The sequence below is a fragment of the Solanum lycopersicum genome, chromosome 6 (assembly GCF_036512215.1).
Source record: "Solanum lycopersicum chromosome 6, SLM_r2.1".
In the NCBI taxonomy this organism is placed as follows: Eukaryota; Viridiplantae; Streptophyta; class Magnoliopsida; order Solanales; family Solanaceae; genus Solanum; species Solanum lycopersicum.
In genome coordinates, this window is record NC_090805.1 from 49,878,103 (window position 1) to 49,898,649 (window position 20,547).

Here is a 20,547-nt window from a genome sequence, read left to right on the forward strand (position 1 = left end):
TTTACTAATAGGATTTAGTGTACATGAGGTGTGTGCCTTATCAATTAAAAATAATAATGTGGAATTTTAGGTAATGAGTTTTTAGTGTCCTCACTCCACAGCCTTCCTAGAAAAGGATATTGACCCACTTGCTTCTAATGACAAAAATATCAGCGACTAATAACCAGATATTTACTATAGCAAATCAAATTACGACCACAGGAGGGCATTTTCGTCATTCTATTCCCCTTTATAAACACCAAAAACTCGTGGCCATAACGAACCAGACCCAGAATTACCCGTCGATTGCACATATCCTGACCTCTCCTTTCTTCAAAATTTCTCTGCTGTATCACGTAACCACAATCTCCTTCCGGTTCATGGACGGCGCGTGGTCTCCCATCGCTCGCCGCGTGCTCGGTTCCACTGTAATTGAGCTGACCAGAAGCAACTCTCGCGCCGGAGCTTCGTTTCCGGTACGGATATCCGCCCGGAGCCATGGCGTATCCACTTGTGAAGAGCGAGAGGCACCTCTAGGACCTTCCTGTATTTTCGTCGGACCTATTGAAACAGCTAGCAAAGAAACCTTAGAAGCCCTCTACCGACAGGTAATGCTCATATTTTTGGCTTGTTAGAAGCTTTGTGATTTGCACTAGTAGTGAAATTAAGGCTGGTTTGATTATTCAATGGATTCAGTAACATTGACTTCTATTCACGGCCCAATTACCTTGTATAACTCTCGGTATTGATTATCTTATGAATTATGAGTACTTGAGCTTTTTGCTTAATCAAACAAATGATCACTCATATGTGCCTTCAGACATTCACACACTAAATGCTCCAATGTTACAATTTTTGTGGCACACTTGAAATTTCGAGAGCCAACTAAGTGTCAGAAATTCCTTTGTATGTTAATTGTTATGATTTACGGTACGTATTATCGAGTTTCAAATATATAAAAAAAATTATTAAAAAAACTTGTAGCTCCACATAAATGGGGACAAAGGGAGTATGTAAATTAAGGAACCCATCATGTGTTGAATCACTTGAGTTTAATGACTATCTAATTATTAGCATGTCTGAGTGATTAAAAGCTTACTGATGCTTTTTGAGTACTTTATGTTTGTACTTTGTACTTCTTGTTTATCTTTTTTGATAATTTGTTGAGGAACTAAAGAAGATGCGAATGGGATATTTGAGGTCCATCCTGTGATTTTTAGTCCATGATGGATTATTTTTAGTCCTTGGCCAAAAACCTTGTCATTAACTGTATGTATTTCAACAAGAACTTATTAGTAGGAAGTGTTTGTAAAAATCCCCTGTAAATTTTGAGCTACAAAGATTGGTGGTACCACAGAGAAACTTGATTTCTTTTCTCTTTTTCTCCCTGTCCTTGTGCTCTCTGATTTTGTACTTCTGCTTTCTCATAGGCACGTGATGCTTATTACAGTGGAATGCCTTTAATAGTTGATGATATGTTTGACAAAGTAGAGGTAAGTTTTTCAATCTTTGATAGCTAGTGAAAACTTGAACTTATCTTTTATGTTCTGATCCTCATTCACATCATATTTGTTTTGTACTACAGTTAAGATTGCGATGGTATGGTTCAAAGCATGTAGTCAAGTATCCCCGCTGTAGTCTACGGCGGCACTCAACTTATGCTGACGCAGAGGTGATACTACTGTGATATGAATTGGTTATTGTAATACTACTGTGTTATACATAGGTTATAAGAATTTGTTATTGTGATATCCGTTTGAGTTTTCTTTAACTTTGTTGGTTAGAAATATTTGTGTTTGAAATATTTCTTCCATTCCTTTTAAACATACTGTAAATTTGAGTATTTCAAACTCCAAGTGGAAGTATCTTATATTTACGTTAAAATTGTAGCTTGTTATAAATTCTCTACCTTAATTTTCTTTTCTATTGCCTCTAACTTGTTTGATATATATAAGTCTATAACTTATCATATACTTGATCCATCTACTTTGCGTGTGCTTTGTATGCCTTCACTAAATCCTATTTGATAGATATTTCCATGGCCAAAGGATAAAGAAAACATTATGAATGTATACGTACAGTACTTACGCCACAGTGCTTTTCGCAAATCTGGTTCAGCCGTGTCATTCCTAGAAGCATAATTTTTCATCCTGGAGTAGTTTTTCTACTTGTAGACCAAGCTTCCGTCCTACACTTGAATATTGATTAATGTGGATGTAGGGCAGGAAGATCCTTCACAGGTGTTTGCATTAGCAAGTGTATGGTTGTTGATTCTTGGATTTGGGAGTTCATTCTTGATTGTGCCTTTAATCTGCACCATTGTTCAAGCTTATCAAGACACATTTGAATCAGGAATGCCCTATACTGATCAATCTTTTGAGTTGTTTACCATTCTCAATGGAATCCTTTTTATGGTGTTGGGATCTATCATAGGCTTTCCAATTGCTTCGGCCTCAGGTAATGAGTTTTCTTTCTTGAACTTTCATTCATTTCTCAAGTTTAATCATTATAATGTTTGACATAAACCCTCATACTGATATATAAATTACTTAGATGTGCTTTTAGAAATATTATTCAACAATATTTAACTTTAATTTTTGTAATCATGTTTATTACCCTTCCATTGACATCATTTTTTTCTTTGGTTTTCTTGGTGTTCATTAGTTAGGAGTTCTAGTGCAAGTAATATAAGTTGGTGAGCATTATAAGCATTTCTTAGTTCCTTAATAGGAAAAGGCTACTTATAAAGAGAAAATGGTTTTCTTTATCCATCTCAATTTACCTGCTGCTATCTACGCTTTTTTGCTCAGGTTGATTGACATCAAAGGAAAATAGAAACGACATCTTATCCTTTTGGATCTTTCAGTCTCTAAATGGTCTACCTTTCTTTAGATGAAATACACTTGTGGTCTTTGCAAATGACTGTTTTCATCTAAAGGTGGAAAATGACTGTATGAGAGTACCTCCATCTATGTGTGCACAAAAGGATCTTAACTCTTAAGCATCTAAAGAAATTATGACTTTAAAATCTTTGTTTGAACCAGCAATGCTAGAACTGGAAATGGCTCAATCACATCTTGTCAAGAATTGGAGAGGAAAATTTAGTTTAAGAGTGATCCTTATTAGTTCCGCAACTTCGTTCCCCTTCTAATTTTGCATCAGGTTGGTACTGTTGCATAATTAGGTACTAGAGTGAGGTTTGCAATAATTTTATCAAGAAGGTTACTGTTAGGAAATGGTGTTTGTTGAATTATATATTTTCAATTACTTTCCTCCATGTTGTACTGTTTTGGTGATGATCATCAGTGTAAATGTGATTGTTGAACTATGTCTAGAAGCAACGCTGGCCATAGTTTTTGAGAATTTATTTCTTGAATGCATCACAAGTACAGTTATAACTTGAGATAACTATTCACAGTTGGAGCACTTCAAGGACTTTGGAAAAATGACTTGGTCGCTCTGAAAGGGGCATGTCCAAACTGTGGTGAGGAGGTAACTACAGACTAGCTTCTCACATCTCCACAGATATTTCTAGAAGTTATTTGATATGATTACATTGATGAAGGGGTCAAATCGTATTTCCTTGTACTCAAATGGATGAATTTTATAGATCTTATCAATGTTACCTTCAGGTGTTTGCTTTCCTGAAAGCAGAGAAATCTAATCATTCCCCGCATAGAGCTGATTGTCATGTTTGTGGAAGCAGATTAGAATTTCAAACCAAGGTTGAGGTAATTTTGACCATGAATTCGGTTCTCATCTTACTTTACACTATATGCTTATTTGATTGGAAGAATTTTGTATATTTCCTTTTTTCTATCACTGTTACATTTTTATTTACTTGCTGGAAAGTGGAGATCACTGCTCCAGCTTATCTCATTACATGTAAATAATGGTTTAGTTATATATTCTGCTTCATGTGTCTGAAAATAATCAGTCTCTTTCATGATTATTACATTCTATTTCTCAATTTCAAAACTTTTGCAACATCATATTTGTTATGCCATTGAATGTTGCACCTCTCAGATTCTTGTCTCATTCAAGTATATAATTGCCCTGATACCATGCACTTTTACTGCAGCAATCCATTTCAAGACCTGGCAGACGTTGGGTATATGGTCGCGTTTACTTAATTAGACAAAGACAAAGATGGGCGTGATAATGATGCTCGTTGGATTCCCCTCCGTTAATCCTGATGATCACGAAGCATTATGTACACCTTCTTATCAGCCACAGCTCAGTTCGTCTTCATGTGTTATCTCCATACTAAATAGATTTGAAAATTATACTGCAATCGGTTGGGTTCTTAAATATAACTCAACGGCATGTCTCCCATCATGAAACATTTACTAGTACTATAATAGAAGAATTCCGCCAAAATATTTAGACACTCTAGTCTATTTGCTCATGCTAATTGTTTTCATGAAATGAAATTGTCTTATTTGTCTATATGTGAACTGGTCATTGGTGAACAGAAAATTGATTTTTATGAAATGAACAATATCTCATTCGTATATACGTAAACTAGTCTATCCAGTATTTGGCTGGCTCCTCTCATTCTGAATCTCTGCTTCTATGCTCATTTACATCAAAATGAATATTTATATTTATCTCCAACTTTTGAATCAATGAAAAGCATATGTAGCCACTTCAAAATTAGCCAATTGAATTGAATATTATAAATGAGATGTAATAAGTGGGCATGTTTTGCAAGTGTGGTGACTGAGAACTGCTGAATTTGTTTCAAATAAGATATCAGAATAGGATATAGATGGCCTAGAGTATTGCATAAAAAGCATAAAGATGTAAGCAATTCTACCTACCTAAGAAACAAGCATAGTTATTGGGTCAAAGCATGATCTGCACTAAAGAGGAAAGAATGTTTGAACAAATACATTTTAAACTATGTTCGAAAAGGAAAGCTACCATGTTTCAGATTACACTGAAGATAATATTGCACAGTCGAAAATTGGCCTTTTTATCAGCCAGTGTTGTCTTTTTGGGAGTTCCATCCCAACAACAAAAATAACACCTGGAACCATCTACCAAAATATGAGTTCTGACTTGAAAAAGTGACTGGAAGTTCAGTCAAGTTGAGAAGCCCACATCAGAAGTGAGCCAAACTGTAGACTACGGTCCAAGAAAGCTGTGCAAACATAATAAAAGAAACAGGAGGATAAAAAAGATATTAGCAACAATATGAGAGACGAAGGTAAAGGATATAAGTTGTTTTTCACTTATATAGACAGTAAAAAGGAGATTGAAAAGAAGTTCAAGTACCAGAAAGAGTGTCATAGAAGCAAAAAGCCCTTCCTGGAGGAGAGCTCCATGCCCACCAAATTCTTCTTCATCAACTTTTAGCACCAGCGCATAATAACAGTAGACAATACCAGTTGAAAGTGCAAGGAACCTAAATTTTTTAAAAATGCAATTACAATTGTCAGAATCGGTTTATCAGAACAAGATTTTAAAATACAGTCAAATATTTGAAAACTATGATGATCTTCAACTCAAGCAACCAGTATCCTTCCAATTAAAAGAATGAGAAGCAGATCTCTACTAGGTTTCCTGCCAGTATTTTGATTATAATATATATGTTCTTTGTCATGCATCAAATAGTGTAACTAGTAAAGACTAGTCATCTGAAAAATATGCTTCAAATAGTCCAGCATCCATGAACTTCCGAATCGGTTTAGCTCGGAATAAGTCTTATCAATGCTATAACTACCAAAAAGCAGAAAGAATATGAACTTGAAATTTTATTATGTTCAAGCATGATCTCAGATCTCCACCGTATGAAGCAAAATAACCGCATAGTTGCTCCTACGACAGCTCTTGAGTTTTAGGTTCTACCTTCGTCCCACATTTAAGTCTGGTCTTCCAACTTTTCTTTACCGTATCAAAATTTTTGTATTCAGTCAATCACTCATCCACTGACAACACCAAAAGACAATAGTCCCATCAGTGAAATATATGGTTCAGGGTGAACTACAGATGTACTGACTTATCTTTTCATTGGAAAGAGACTACTCAAAATAATTAGGAATCTAAGCATATACATACTGCCATGCTTTTTTTAACTGAAAGGATCTAAACAATTATTAGTTGTAGTATCTGAAACATCTAACTGATCACTTAGAAAAGAAAGGGAGAGGAACAGAAACGACAGAGAGGTTTCACCTCACCCCTCGAAAAGAAATTCTTACTCCAAAAGAAGAAAAGAGTATTCTTACAGTCAGCATCTAAGTGGGTGGGTACAGCGGTCAATGAAGGAGAGGAACATCGTGGTAAAATTAAGATTCAAATCCCAACAGGGAGAGAACACATTAGCGGGAGGTGGCAGGTACCCAGTAAACAGTTCAAGTGCTTGCAAGCTTACTCTAACACCACCATCATAAGAATAAAAGGACCAGTCTTCCAGTCAACTAATGATTAAAGGCTCAAGCAAAAATTAGTTTACACCTTCACAGGTTCTCAATAAAGATATGTTCGGGTTTGATTCTTTTACCTGATATAATCATATCAAACTTTTACTAACATAACTACAATTTCAATAAAGAAAAAAATTATATAAATTATTCACTAATTTCTTGCCCAAACCAAAATTAGAAACAGTCAGGATCCAAACCAAAAGGCCTTAAATTAAATGCCCTGAAAAAGTTATTGAAGTACTTTAATGAAGCCATTTAAACTGAAACTAGAATCTTTTAGCAAGTACTTAAAAAATTAGTGAATTCAAAGACCCATACTCAAACATAGATAAGACTTAAGATGAAGATACTCCTATGGAAAATGAAGAACATGCATGATGAAAGAAGTTCATGCCAACTATGCATGTTCATGTACTTTCTTATCCTTGCTTCTTGAGTATCCTCCCATCATGTACTTTCTTATCCTTGCTTCTTGAGTATCCTCCCATCATGTACTTTCTTATCCTTGCTTCTTGAGTATCCTCCCATCATGTACTTTCTTATCCTTGCTTCTTGAGTATCCTCCCATCATTGTTGCATAGCATACATGACTTAAAGTCCATTTTTGGATAATTTTTTATTTATTTATTTATTGACATTCTTTGGTACGAGTTCTTAGAAAGTCCTCCTCAGTATATGAAATTAGGATGGAAGGGCTCTCTTTCATTAAGATTGAGTGGCAGTGTATACTAGTCGGTCACTAGTTTCCCCCAAAAAAGTGTATACTAGTATCCTCTCTGCCTCTCTGTCATGGATTCTTGAATTTCACCCTTTCTTCTTAAAGCTTTATACGGAGAAAAAATCAATTCTTCATCTAATTTTCCTGCCTGTTTTGGTTTCTTTTTTCTTAATGACAATGCATGGCTCACTGCCTCTACGCATCCTTAAACAGACAGCCCTGCCCTTGCAAAATCATACACCTCCTAAGTGAATGAATCTTTACAGCCATCAGAACTTCAATATTGACGGAAAATTTTGGAGCACTTTCCAAGTAGCAGTATATTATTTCAACTTCCATACTACGACATTTTGTCCCAGTCGTTTTAAGCAAAGCAGAATAGTAAGTACAAACACAAGAGTAACCATATAAACTTACCATAATTAAAAAGCTACCTAATAAGTGTCACTTCTTACAAGAGGTAATGAACTGAAATAAAGTCAACCGATAATAAACAATGGACAAGAGCTACTGAATTCAAATAAACTCAACAGCTGACAAAAGCTAATGAACTCAAACTAACTCCACATACAAGGAACAATTTACAAGAGCTAATGAAGTGAAATGAAAATCATCTACATGATAAACAACACAGAGATACGAAGTGCAGTAAATGAAAGAAAAAGAGTATATTTGACATACAGCAAAGTCAATAACAGATTCCATGGCTTCAAAAAAAAAAAAAAAAGACGGTGAGGTATAGAAGAAAACTTACAGCATAAACCAGACCCCACCAACCAAAGGAATGGCACCCCATATTAATCCACAAACAACAGCCATCAATTGTCTAGTCCAATGCAATACATCACCCAATTGATCCTGCAAGTACAAGATAAAACAATTACTAGTTTGTGTAATGTATAGTACAGCCAAAGACCGATATTGAACCTGAATGATCCATCAAGCTGTGGCATAAAGGAGAAGCTAAAAGTCTTAGAAATCTTTCCTTTCAGATTAATGTCATAACAAAGAAAAGAGTTAAAAACCTTTACTGGTTGAAAATCTCTAAGCTTTTCAGATAACAACAGCAATGCTTATCATCTTTGGAACATGTTCCCGTGTATTTTTATAACTAATCTGGGTGATGACAGAAAGCTCGAGAGAAGTTCACATGTGTTAAGAGTTTATTGGAAAACTGATAAGACCATCCGAAAGGTCTGGAATATAATTCATGATGCAACGTTTTGGTGTACTTGGACTAAGAGGAACAAAAGATGTTTTGATCGTTCCTCAACTCCCGCATTCATGCTCTTATAGACAAATGCTTAGTTTACCTTTCTTTACTGGACAAAGTTCTCCGCATCATCTAATACTGAATAGTTTTAGGATTCCATTAGTACTAAGGTTTGTATTTTCGCCTACTAGTAATCACGCACCTGCAATTATGCATCTACTTGATACTTTCTTAACAAAGCAACTTACTTCAAAAAAAACAGCAGCAATGGTTGAACAGTAAATACAGTTATAACTACTTGTAACTGTAATCTATGCAGTTTTGTGAAGAGCTACCATAAAACTTAAACAAATCACAACCAAAAAAACGAATTTTGCAAGTCTTATTCACTCCACCAACCATTCTAATGAAATCAAAACCTTTTCTATTAGTAGAGTTGTTAGATTCACAATTTATATCTCAGATATGCAATAAATTCTATTATTAGGATGAGGAAATCTAGCAGAAACAAAGATTAAAAATCCGGAATCAGCACATCAATATAAGATTAAACAATGTGAAGTTTAAGAAAGAAAAAAGTAAAAATCAAACCTTATCCCAAGAAGCTTCGGGATCGAAAAGCTGTCTGAACTTTGATAAGTGACCATTCTGATGTTGGTCTTCCGGTTGAACATCGGAATTTGATTTCTTCCTCTGTCTCATGGTGAACAAAATAGTAAACAATTGTTAAATCACAAGTTGAGTAAATTTTTAGGGTTTTGATGAAATCTGACGACGATGATAATTAATATGAAATTAGGAAAATAATGATTGTAGATCTAGATTTTATATAAATATATATGATTAGATGGATGGAGAATGCAACAATGTTTGGTTCTTCTACTTTGGCTAATAATTTTATTTCTTTTTCAGGGGTTGAATTTTCTTTTTTTTTTCTTTTTTTGGAGGCTGATGGGGCACATGCTATCGATCTTTTTGGAGTTTTGGTTTATATGGACTTTATTTAAAGTGTTTTTCCAAATAGAATGTGGTTTGATCCAATGGTGTATTGGTAAATTAAAGTGTAAATCTAAAAATTTATTTATTTATGATGATTAGGTAATTTAATAAAATAGATATTAGGTGCTTTATCGTGTTTTGCATTAAGCAAATGATTAATGTGAGCTTCTTGCTTAGTTTTTTTAATATGGTTTTCATATATGTTATTTGATAGAGATAAAGTGATTATCGTTTTAAAGAAATTTTATCAGTTTAGGGACGATTCCATGTCATTGTTTCGTTTATTATTATTATTCCTTATGAGTTGAGTATCTATGCTGTCTCTCATGGTAGAACTTGTCTTCACTTGGAATGTATATATGACCCACATGCTATATTTTTCATGTATCACATTCTAAAGCATAGGGATACTTTATTATACTTTGTGATAGTTGTTTGATTACTTTTGTGGTAAGGCGCTAAAATGGAGTATGATTTTATGAAAAGTATAAAGGGATGGTAGAAAGGAAAATGAAAGCTAAGAAAATTACTTAATTCGTTTCATATGAGTCGATGATTTTGTAAAAAATAATTATCTCATATTAGTGGTCTATCTTACTAAATTAAGAAACCATGAATGAAAATATTCCTATATTATCATTAATTGCTATTATTTTTTCTTGAAAGTATTTACCTTTTGTTTGTAAAATTCTTAAAAATTCTTTTAAGGAGTGAGTTAGTGAAATTATCTTTTTAATCATAATTTATTAATAATGTATGGAAAAAGAATAATGATCAACTAATATAGAACAGAGGGAGTATATATCAGCCTCCAAAGAAGAGGAATCTAATTGTCACTCTATATAACTAGGTGGATCAAATGGGTGGATTGAATTGAAGATATTAAAATGAGTTAAAATAGAAAATTAATTGGATCATGACCTGCTTAATTTCAAATATACTTCCGGATATATAAGCAGATTTTATCGATACATAGAGAAAGGATATATCATGTATCAAAGAGGGCAGAGAGGATGTATCCGAGAGTAGAGAGATGTATCAAAGAGGGGAGAAAGAATGTATCTGAGAGGATAGAGATGTATCAAAGAGGGGATAAAGACATTTAGATACATAAGGAATGAATGTATCATGGGGGGACCGGACAAGACATTCCGATACATAGTGGATAACTATATTCGAGAGGGGGAATTTTATTTTTTTTAAAATAATGAAAATTTTTAGAGATTATGATAAAATAAGATGTGTATTATTCATTCTATCTAAATACTTAACTATTCGCTTTAAGTTTTGAACACAAGCGGAGTCATGATTCTTAATTAATGAGTTTAGGATTAAAATTTCTTTTACTTAATGAGCTTACATAGATTATTTAATACATATAAATGAATTTTCACATACAAACAAAAAGAATAACTTAAAATAGATTAACAAGAAACGATTAATGAAAAAGAATCCATAACAAACCTTACAAAATTTTACTGGACTTTATAGGACAGTGTTGAGAACAAAACAAGGTTTATCCACTATTTTGTCGAAATTAAGGGCATTTTTTAATTTTATTTTAGTGGATAATCTGTCTCTAAAAACACACACCTCACCTTCAAATTTTACCCACAAGAGGTTTTTTGTTATCCCTTAATTTCTATTTACCCTTCTTTCACTAAAAAACCTCCCAACAAATCGAACTCAACTGTAAAAAACCAGTAAAAACCCCAATTAAAAACTACTTTAATCCTTAATCATCAATAATTATTTTTATCCCTTTTTTACCTCCTGCCATTTAAAAAAAAAAAATTGGATAAGGAAGTTTCGGTAATCCGTTTTTCTCTACCATAAATAGACAAGTGTCAACTAATATTTTAATTTTTATTTATTTTTTGTTTTTTATTTTTACAGTTTCATCTTTAAAATTTCTTAATAGAAAATAAAGTCTACTAAATAAAAGGTTTAAAAAACTCTCAGAAAAGGAAAAAAAATACTTATTTGCGCTCACTGCATGCAACACACAAAATCATTAATTAGTATATGGCATGCTTACCTAAATACCATCATCTAACACATTTTTCATTATCATTAATATATATCATTATCTCGATTTACTATTTTATCACAATAAATTATCATAAATTATTTCAGAAAAGAAAGTCATAAATAGGAAAAAATACAATCTCTAACTTAACAAGAACAAAAACATATACTCACGAAATCTCATTAATGGTCGGGTATTGAGAATATCACCTAATTTGAAGTGAATTATTAGTTTCATTCTTAAGCTAATAACAATTTAAAAATATCTCTCTATAAGACTGAACTCAACATACCTTTATCTTATCACATTAATGAAATACATCTCTTATAAAATTTCGTCAAGTTTAAAGTATTTTCAATACTTTTCTTGACTTTTTGGGTGCTTGGTACGAAGGAAAATGTTTTCTATTAAAAATGTTTTTCTAGAGAACAAGTAGATTTTGAACTTATTTTCTCATGTTTGGTTGGTGAGTAGAAAATATTTTTTGTGTATTTGATTTATAAATGAAATTAATTATTTTGGAGGTTTGGGGTGGGTGGGCAAAATTAATTTTTTGAGGAGGGGGTGGGGTTTAGGGGGCTGGCCGGTGGTGGGTGGGTGGGGTCGGATGAAAAAATAAATTTTTAAAATTGAAAATATTTTTTTAAAATTGATGTTTTTCGAAGGAAATGTAATTTGAAATTGGAAGAGAGTACTTAATTTATGAAGGGAAGTTATTTTCTTTAATTTTGACGAAAATGAGTTGATTTGGAAAACATTTTTCAAAACTTTTATCCCAACCAAACACATTCTTTATTAAGAGTCTCATAATTCTATAAGAGTTTCAAAAAGTTATTATGTCATGTGACATATCCAAGGTGTAGATAGTCAAGTTAATGAATGTCAATAGTTCAAAAACGAAATTAACATTTCACGCCATGTGCCATGTTAAAAGACCGTTTTTAATAATTCTCTCTTTTAATTTATTGGAAGTGAACGAGATCATTTCTACATCTCTAATCAAGTTAAGAATACTAATTGTTAAATTAAAACATGTTCAATTAGTGAAGTCATCTAGAAGTAATTTTCTACAATAAAATGACAAAAAATTCAAAGAAAAGCTTCTTGGTTCAGTTTAGAGTTTGTTGGACTACTGGTTTATCAGAACCTTTGTGCTCCTATTTTTATTTATTGTTTTTTTGATTTATGATAAATTAAAAAAAAAAAAAAAAGGTTCTCTGGCTTGGCTTCGGTGACTCAACGTTTTTCTCGATTACCAGTTGATGGGTTTGTTGTGCCAAGTGGCATGATCTACGTCCAACCTGACAGATTTTATATGGGCCCACCATTTGTCGAGTAACCGGGTCTTCAGGTGGTTTCTGCCTGTGACAGAAACCTGGTAATGCCCAGTGCATTTACCGTTACAGCCAGTGATTGTATAAGAAGTGGGGGTTTAAGACAAAACATGGCTGCTTTTCTCAGGGTTTTTCTCCATCATCACATTAAATTATGGGGTACATCTTTTTTTCATTTCTCATCTTCTATTTTTTTTTTCTATCATCATGGGTGATTTTGGTGTCTATAGGTATAAATTTTGTGTTTTTTGAAGGTTGGGTTGTTTGTTTCTTGTTGTTGATTTGTTCCCAAATTCATAAAGTTGCAATTTTTGCTTTAAGAAACTGGTTTTCTTGAAGAGAAAATTCTCAAGATGGTTAGAAAAAGAATGTTTTTCTGTGACTAAAACAGAGTAATTTGGAATACTCAACTGTTAACCTTTTCTCTGGAAAATCTTGTTCTGTATATTTCTTGGATCCAAGTGGGGGTTTCTATTTTTGAAAATTTAATGCAGGGTATGTTGGATTAGATCTATCTATCTTTCTGTTGTTTTTATTTTGTTGATCCAAAGCTTTGTTTGTGTGGGGTGAGGGTTGGGGGTGGAGTAGGCAGGGGTAGGGTCATGGCTAAATGGGTTAATCACAAGATTAGTTTATTTTCGTGTATATATAGTAGATGATGAACCCTTGATGGAAATCCTGCATCCGGCTTATCACCACTAGAAGTAGGTAGGGGTATTGATCATTCATGAGTTTTTAGTTTTAGGTGTTATTATTTTATGGATACTATCTGACAGGGTTTTTGGGCGGGGGGTTTTCAGTTTCCTCTTTTTAAATTTGTACAATTTCCTTAAAAATGCTTTCTTTATCCGTTTAAACAAACGATGAATGGAGGAGGGTTCTAAGAATGTTCTTTCTTGGTGTTGAGAGTTTCTATCATATCCTTATCTTTTTTGCATTGCATATGGATATTGTGCTTATGATCGTTCGTTCATATTGATTTGAGATGGATCACGTGGATATGGTACGAGTAGATGCATAAGACCAGACTTTGTGACTTATGTTGGTGGGGTGATTCATATATAGCCTTTATTCCGACTGATCATGAAAAATGTTGTGTTGGAATGTTTTTATGCTTCTTGTCATTCTTATTGTGTGTTGACTGGTAGTGGCTCTTTTCATCTTTTCCCAAATTTTGATGTATTGAAATAAGTAACCTCAGTACATTTTTCACACTTACATTTGTTTATTTTGATCTATTTACCAGAGAGGAGGACCTTGCAAAATCATAGAGATCTTGATAATCCAAGTACTCTCCTTGAATGTTGGAATAGGACTATCACATCAGTCAATTTTGTAGTGATCAAGCAGCCAATCATGGTTGAAATATGTACTTTGAGCTGTGTATTTAAGATGTGAAGCTTTCATTTACTTGGACATCTAGCAGAACTTAGGGTATAACAACAGCTAGATATAATTTAAGCATATCAGATCGTAATCTATTATCCCTAATATCCTGGTTGATAACCAAATCGATAAATGAAGATAATGAAACTTGAGGGTTTGAGTTTGGCATAAAATTCTGCAATACAAAGGTGTAGTTTTACTGGATTTGTTTCTACTGGCATCTGGTGCTTTATCGAATATTGGTGATTCTGTTCTTTTTCCCTTTTTCCCCTGGAATCTGAATTAAGAGAATTTCAACTCTAGGATCCTTTTGTTCCGATTTAGTTTTGATTTCACACATTTTTCTTGTGATTAAATGTCTTGAATTATAATGCTTCTTTTGCAGGTCTTCTATTTCTTAGATTATTTGGTGCAGTTCACCACAAAAGTTGTGTAACATGATGTTTTTACACTGTAAATTTGGGCAAAAAATCTCTGTTGTTCTGTGTTCTTCGAATCTTTCTTGGTATGGTTGATGAGATATGGTGTTGCAGAAGAGGTTAGATTATGGATTTAATGGCTATCAGGTGCCTCCTATACCTCGAGCTACCAGATCGGTTAGGGTAATCTTGCTCTTTTTCAGATGCAATATTTGTCTTATTAGTATATTCCTCTAATATAGAGACACTTATCCTGATCTTAATTCTCTTTTAATTTCTTAGAGAAGGGGTATTATTAAGAGAAAAGCTGATGGCAATGGAACTTGTCACTTTGACTTGTTAGCTACTGTAGCTGGCAAGTTACTGGGGGAAGGAGAGAGTTCGCCTGATTCTAAGGGTTCTGTTAAAGGGAAGGAGAAAGGTGCAATTGTGAAAGATGAAAAGGTTAAGGAGGCTGAGGATAAATCTCTAAAAGAAAAATCTTATACTGAAGGCTGTTATGAACGGGGCTTCTTTATTTCTGAGCTTGTCTCACAAGCTCCAGTTGTAAATCGTTCTTTAAGCGAACTGCCACATGTTCAAAATGATACGATCTCTAGACCTGCATCTGCCAGTATGAGTTCTGATTGCTCTGAGAAGTTACTCTTTGCTAAACAGTTTGTAAATGGTGAAAGCAGCGAGGAACATGAAAACTTTTGTTCGAAGACAGAACGGGAGGCGTCTGGCTGTGGAGTCTTTTCCAGTTGTACATTAGACACTGAAAACGATAAACAGATGAAAATTGAGCTGTCAAATAAAGCTAAAGTTTTGACTGATAAGGGGACTGCAATTTCCAGTTCAAAGTTCCCTGATGTTTGGGACAAGAAACCTTCAACACTTGTTACTTCAGATGAAAATGTAAAATTATCTCTGTCTACATATCCTGCTCCTTCTAGGTCCTTTCCGGTGATTCGGGATAATGTAAAATTAGCTTATAAAGATGATGACGAAAACTCTGGGTGCACTCAACCTAGCACCCCAAATAAGGCCTCCGGGGCAGCACCATGTTTACGGGATCGGCCAATTAAGAAGTTACTAGCTTCCAAATATTGGAAAGAAAATCTTAAATTTGATGACGAGGGCCATGCCAATTCTGGTTAGTATTTATTCCCCCGTTTCAATTTGTTTGTCTTAATAACTTACACTAATCTTGTCTTAACAACTTACTCTGTTGGTGTAATGTTCATTCATAGTGGCCAGGCGGACCGTCTGGAAGATGTCTCTTTCTTTTTTGATAAATTTTTAAGTCCAACTTTTCACATGACATATTTAAGCACAAGATTAAAGGAATTCTTGGTACATTCTGTATCTTCCATTTAGGACCACAAGATTCAATAATCTTCTTTACTTTCATAAACTCTTTTCCCTAGTCAAAATCAACCAAACAAATTGAAACGTAAGGAGTATTATTTATGCAACCCTTCATGTTCAATTGCTTAGGAGTTTGACATGAAGAGGACTTTTCCAGGTGGGAAAGCAATGCATGTTTACTACAACAGAAACATTGGCTACAAGCGGGACGGCTACAAGCACCAAAGATCTCAGAGGGATTTTCCTTTCAAGAAAAGAAAGGTCTTTAAATGTGGCTCGTTCTCCAATTCTGATGGAGAGATGAGTACGGATGGAATAAGTAGTTCTCCAACAAATGACTTGCATGGAAATGCTTCCGGTAGTAGTAAAGCATCTTCAGGAGGTTTGTTTTCTTCAGAATTCACGCCTTCATGCAACAACATGCACATGACTATGCATAAAGGTGTATGCGTTTGATTCCTATTGATACTTAATTTCCCTCTGCGTATCAACTCTGACAGGCTGCGCAGCGGTTGGAACGTCAGTTTTCAGTGGAGGTCGTCCATTCCTCAGGCCTGGTGATTCCCATGGTGAGAGGGTCTTCTTTCGGAGTCACCACATGAACTCTTCTGTACACCTTGCTCTTTCAAGGTTCTAACATGGATGTTTTTCCTTTCGTGCAGTTAAGTTTAGAATTAAGTCCTTCAAGGTTCCTGAGCTTTTTGTTGATATTCCGGAAAATGCAACTATTGGTTCTTTAAAGGCATGTGAAAGCATTACCTTCAAATACTAATCCACATTCTTAATTAGGATTATATCATCAGTATTCCTTCCTTTTTTTTCGTTTTTTTTAATTTCAATGTGGAAAAGCACTATTCATGCTTCTAATATTTTGCAGAGGACTGTAATGGAAGCAGTGACTGCTATACTTGGTGGTGGACTACGAATCGGTGTGGTTTTTCAGGGTAAGAAGGTTAGAGATGATAACAAAACCTTGTTACAGACTGGAATATCTCACGATTACAAGCTTGACGCTCTGGGCTTCTCACTTGAGCCCAATCCCGTTCAAACTTCCCAACCTCTTGGTCAAGACTGTCGTTCTTGTGTACTTCCTTATGAAACACCTCAACCGCTAACAAGGTATTCCACTTGTCGATCTCTGTTTGATATTACGACCGCAGCCATTTCTATTATTGAGCAGCTGTTGCTGCTGCTTCAGTTTAGCAACCAGTTATATGGGTAGATAGATATATACGTGTGATTATTGTGACATTAAAAGTCAATAACTTCTTTCAACTCTTCACGGATTGTTTCTACTCTTTCTAGTATCTTGCCCACTCCGAACCGCCCCCTTTCGTGGTCTTTAAACTCTTAAGCTTAGTTGAAGCGTGTGACCATCTCATCTAAAATCTTAAGTTTTTAGAGCGAGCACTCTTTTCATTATTTCATAGTTATTCTTAACAACCGTTTTTTTGGAACTGCGCTCCCTTTAAAAACGTTCTAGAATTGAAAGTCCTTGATTTTGCAGTATATATGTCAGCAGGTGCCCATCTCCTTCTACTGTGATTCATACTGGCATTCATCAAGGGAGATCTGATGATCATACAGGAACAAGTTTGAGTACCTTTCTTGAAAGTGACCATGAATCGGCTCCATCTCCTCATTATGCGGCTCTAGAGAAAATTTCTGCAAATTCAAGAGCATTGGTTCCACTAACTGCAGTAAATGCAGAAGCCTTGTCTGCAGTCCCATTGCGGAAGCCCAAGCGATCCGAGGCCACCCAACGTCGAATCCGTAGACCTTTTTCTGTCTCTGAAGTGGAAGCACTTGTTCAAGCTGTTGAGAAGCTTGGAACAGGAAGGTATGTTTAGTAAAACCATATTTCAAGGTACGGCTATCCATACACCTTCCGCTTACCTCTTGAGTTCTCTTTCACTTTTTTCAGTTATTGTCTTATCGTTTTGCAGATGGCGTGACGTGAAACTTCGAGCTTTTGATAATGCCAAACATAGAACTTATGTTGATTTGAAGGTATAACATGTCAATCAATTGACTTTTAAAGTGGCATACTTTTGCATGATGTACTTCATTTTCATTACATCTACATTACTTAACAAAACCTTCCGCGAATGAGCTGAACACACATAGTAATCCCATGATACGTAATTTGATGGTTACCATTCAGGACAAATGGAAAACCCTGGTGCACACAGCAAGAATATCCCCTCAGCAAAGGAGGGGCGAGCCGGTGCCACAAGAGCTCTTGGACAGGGTCCTCACCGCTCACGCTTACTGGTCCCAACAGCAAGCCAAGCAACAGATGAAACAGCCATCGGAGACTTACCTTCTTCTCTAGGAACGTCGTGGAAGTGGGTGGGGAGTAAATAAGAGTTTTAGATTATTTTGTTAGTGTAAAAGGTGTTATGTTAATAAAAGTTATACCGGGGAAAGTGATCAAGTTCCTTCCCAAGAGGAGTTGAAGCTGCTCTTGTAAATGTTTTGATAGAATAAAGTGTTTTTGCTAACAGAATTTTTTTATATTAAATGCTTCTTTTCATGGAAAGAAGTTCTTTCTGAGGTAAGGGTGTTGTATTTTGTAGTTTATTTGTCCCTTCAATAGAAAAGGGAAATGTAGTTGATTGTAAAACTTTAGTTCAATATCATACTAATATAATTCTCATGTTTTTTGGACATGAATATTAATTTTGAGATTTTAGATACAACTATTTTTTGTATTTCTTTAAGTTAATATTATCGTTAAAAAGGTATGGTGAGATGTTAGAAATCTCTATGTTTTTAGTTAGAGTTTTAAGTTTGAGCTTTGAATTTTTAAGATATACTAGTATATTTCTATTTAAATAATTTTTTATCTATTTAAGAAATATTTTACTCTATTAGTTATACGTTGAATATCAATTGAAATATAATACTTAGTAGATTTGAAAAATAAAAATAATTTTTTTTTAATGATTTTAGATATTTTGACATAAAGGATAAATGTGGTTCCTAAAATAGACGGTCAGGGTGATCCCAAAACTTAACGAAACATAAACACGATGTATTTTCCATAACTTACAGCTATTTTTGAAAAAAGAAAAATTGTTGTCACTTTTGAATAGTTTTTTTTTTATATATTATATATATATATAATTGATAGGAGTAGACTTGTTATATTCTTTAAAAAAATTATTGTCGGTTAGATACATCTCTGGTATACTCATTCATTAATTATTTTGCTTAGTATTTTTCCAACACTTATTACTTGTTAGCAAAGGATCATGCATGATTGATGATAATTGAATCTCTTTCTTTGTTTAGTTTTAATTATGCTTTGACTATGCAACAAAATAACTAACCAATACATAATTATTTTTCAAATACTCTCTTTGTCCGGAATTATTTGTTATGTTGCGTTTTTCAAAAGATAATTTAATTAACTTTTAAAGTCAAATTAGATTATATTAATTTGATATTTTAAATAAAAAAATTAGATATCTTAAAACTATATGAAAAATATTATAAATTGTAATTTTTTACATATTAATATAACAAAAGATAGTCAAAAATTTTATATTTTAACTCTAAATATAGAAATAATGACAAACAATACTAGACGGAAGAAGTAATAATTTTCACCAAATCTGAGAAAACTGGCGGCCAAAGCCCAATGTATGTGAGCAGTGTTGGTCTCATATATTATTGATAGCGGAGTAAAAAATTTCAATTTTATGATTTTTAAATTTTAATATAATATATTAGTGTTTTAAAAAGAAGTGATTTAATTTAATTCAATCATATTCGATCTTCTAGCACTGCCCTAATCACCGACGGGTCAAAAAGATTCAATTTTAGAACCTCTCATGAAACTTCCGTTTTAATATTTTTACTAATTTTGTGTTAAGTGGATGAATAAAGCTTAACGTACTTAGTTGATTTGGTCAAATCATTCTGAAGTGTCTTTGTTCTATCATATGTCCCCCAAACCAGAGGCGGATCTACTCAGTGCGATAGGGTTGTCACGTTAATTACAAATTTCGATGAAAATTTTAGCATAATTCGTTATATTTTTAACATTTATTATTATTTTTCTATTCTATAATAATTATTTACATTACTAAAATATTTGTCAATTAACAAAATCGAACAATATATTTATTTTTATTTTAATTATCCTAACAATTAATTTTTCTTGAATGTGTAAACAAAATTTGTAAAAATTTGCAAAAATGATCTTAAAATAAAATAGTAAATTGTCTTCTTCTTTTTTTTTGTTATGATCTCTTAAAGAATACGGCTAAAAAAAAGTTAGTTAACTAATACGAAAAATGAAAGGAGTATAATTTTATTTTTTTTCTCTTTCTCAATAATTTGATAGTTTCATAAACATTTGAATGCATTAAATATAATCTAACAAGAAAAAAAAATGGAAATATCGTCACTAATTTTGACAAATAATTACATAGGTCTTGGTATTATTTTCATGTCACCCAAAATTGAAAATTAACGAGATAATGCCCAAGTATCCCCTCAACCTATATCCAATATTTTAGAGACACTTATACTGTACTAAGATCCTATTACCCCTGAACTTATTTTATTGATATTTTTCTACCCTTTTTTGGCTTACGTGGCACTATCTTATGGGTCCACCGCTAGTTGACTTTTTTTTTCAAGCTAGTGTCACGTAGGCCGAAAAAAAGTAGAAAATTA

General features: G+C 33.6%; 3 protein-coding genes across 38 annotated transcripts; 2 read left to right on the plus strand and 1 right to left on the minus strand.

Moving 5' to 3' along the window:
- The first annotated feature begins 243 nt into the window (after positions 1 to 243).
- On the plus strand, positions 244 to 4,495 carry LOC101247726 (PGR5-like protein 1B, chloroplastic). The gene is made up of 7 exons (XM_004241176.5): positions 244 to 587; positions 1,410 to 1,472; positions 1,565 to 1,651; positions 2,205 to 2,436; positions 3,398 to 3,471; positions 3,612 to 3,710; positions 4,061 to 4,495. Exons 1-7 carry the CDS (start codon positions 360 to 362, stop codon positions 4,136 to 4,138), a joined length of 861 nt encoding a protein of 286 aa, XP_004241224.1. The 5' UTR covers positions 244 to 359; the 3' UTR covers positions 4,139 to 4,495.
- A 324-nt stretch (positions 4,496 to 4,819) lies between these two features.
- On the minus strand, positions 4,820 to 9,529 carry LOC101247435 (uncharacterized). Its single transcript, XM_004241175.5, has 4 exons — positions 8,933 to 9,529; positions 7,883 to 7,986; positions 5,260 to 5,389; positions 4,820 to 5,125 (listed from the first exon to the last, which is right to left on the minus strand). Exons 1-4 carry the CDS (start codon positions 9,041 to 9,043, stop codon positions 5,087 to 5,089), a joined length of 384 nt encoding a protein of 127 aa, XP_004241223.1. The 5' UTR covers positions 9,044 to 9,529; the 3' UTR covers positions 4,820 to 5,086.
- Positions 9,530 to 12,475: 2,946 nt separating this feature from the next.
- Positions 12,476 to 18,546, plus strand: LOC101246932 (telomere repeat-binding protein 5). 36 transcript variants are annotated; one of them, XR_003247286.2, is made up of 11 exons: positions 12,735 to 12,862; positions 13,950 to 14,277; positions 14,475 to 14,691; positions 14,791 to 15,643; positions 16,016 to 16,240; positions 16,359 to 16,427; positions 16,521 to 16,600; positions 16,736 to 16,977; positions 17,366 to 17,725; positions 17,805 to 17,868; positions 18,023 to 18,546. XR_003247286.2 is itself a non-coding variant. In XM_010324046.4 (11 exons), exons 3-11 carry the CDS (start codon positions 14,611 to 14,613, stop codon positions 18,191 to 18,193), a joined length of 2,118 nt encoding a protein of 705 aa, XP_010322348.1. In that variant the 5' UTR covers positions 12,735 to 12,862; positions 13,950 to 14,277; positions 14,475 to 14,610; the 3' UTR covers positions 18,194 to 18,546. The 36 variants fall into 36 exon arrangements, 22 of the variants coding, with proteins under 22 accessions (XP_010322350.1, XP_069155576.1, XP_069155579.1 ...); XR_011221862.1 differs by having other exon boundaries at positions 17,381 to 17,725; XR_011221857.1 differs by having other exon boundaries at positions 13,950 to 14,137.
- The last annotated feature ends 2,001 nt before the right edge of the window (positions 18,547 to 20,547 follow it).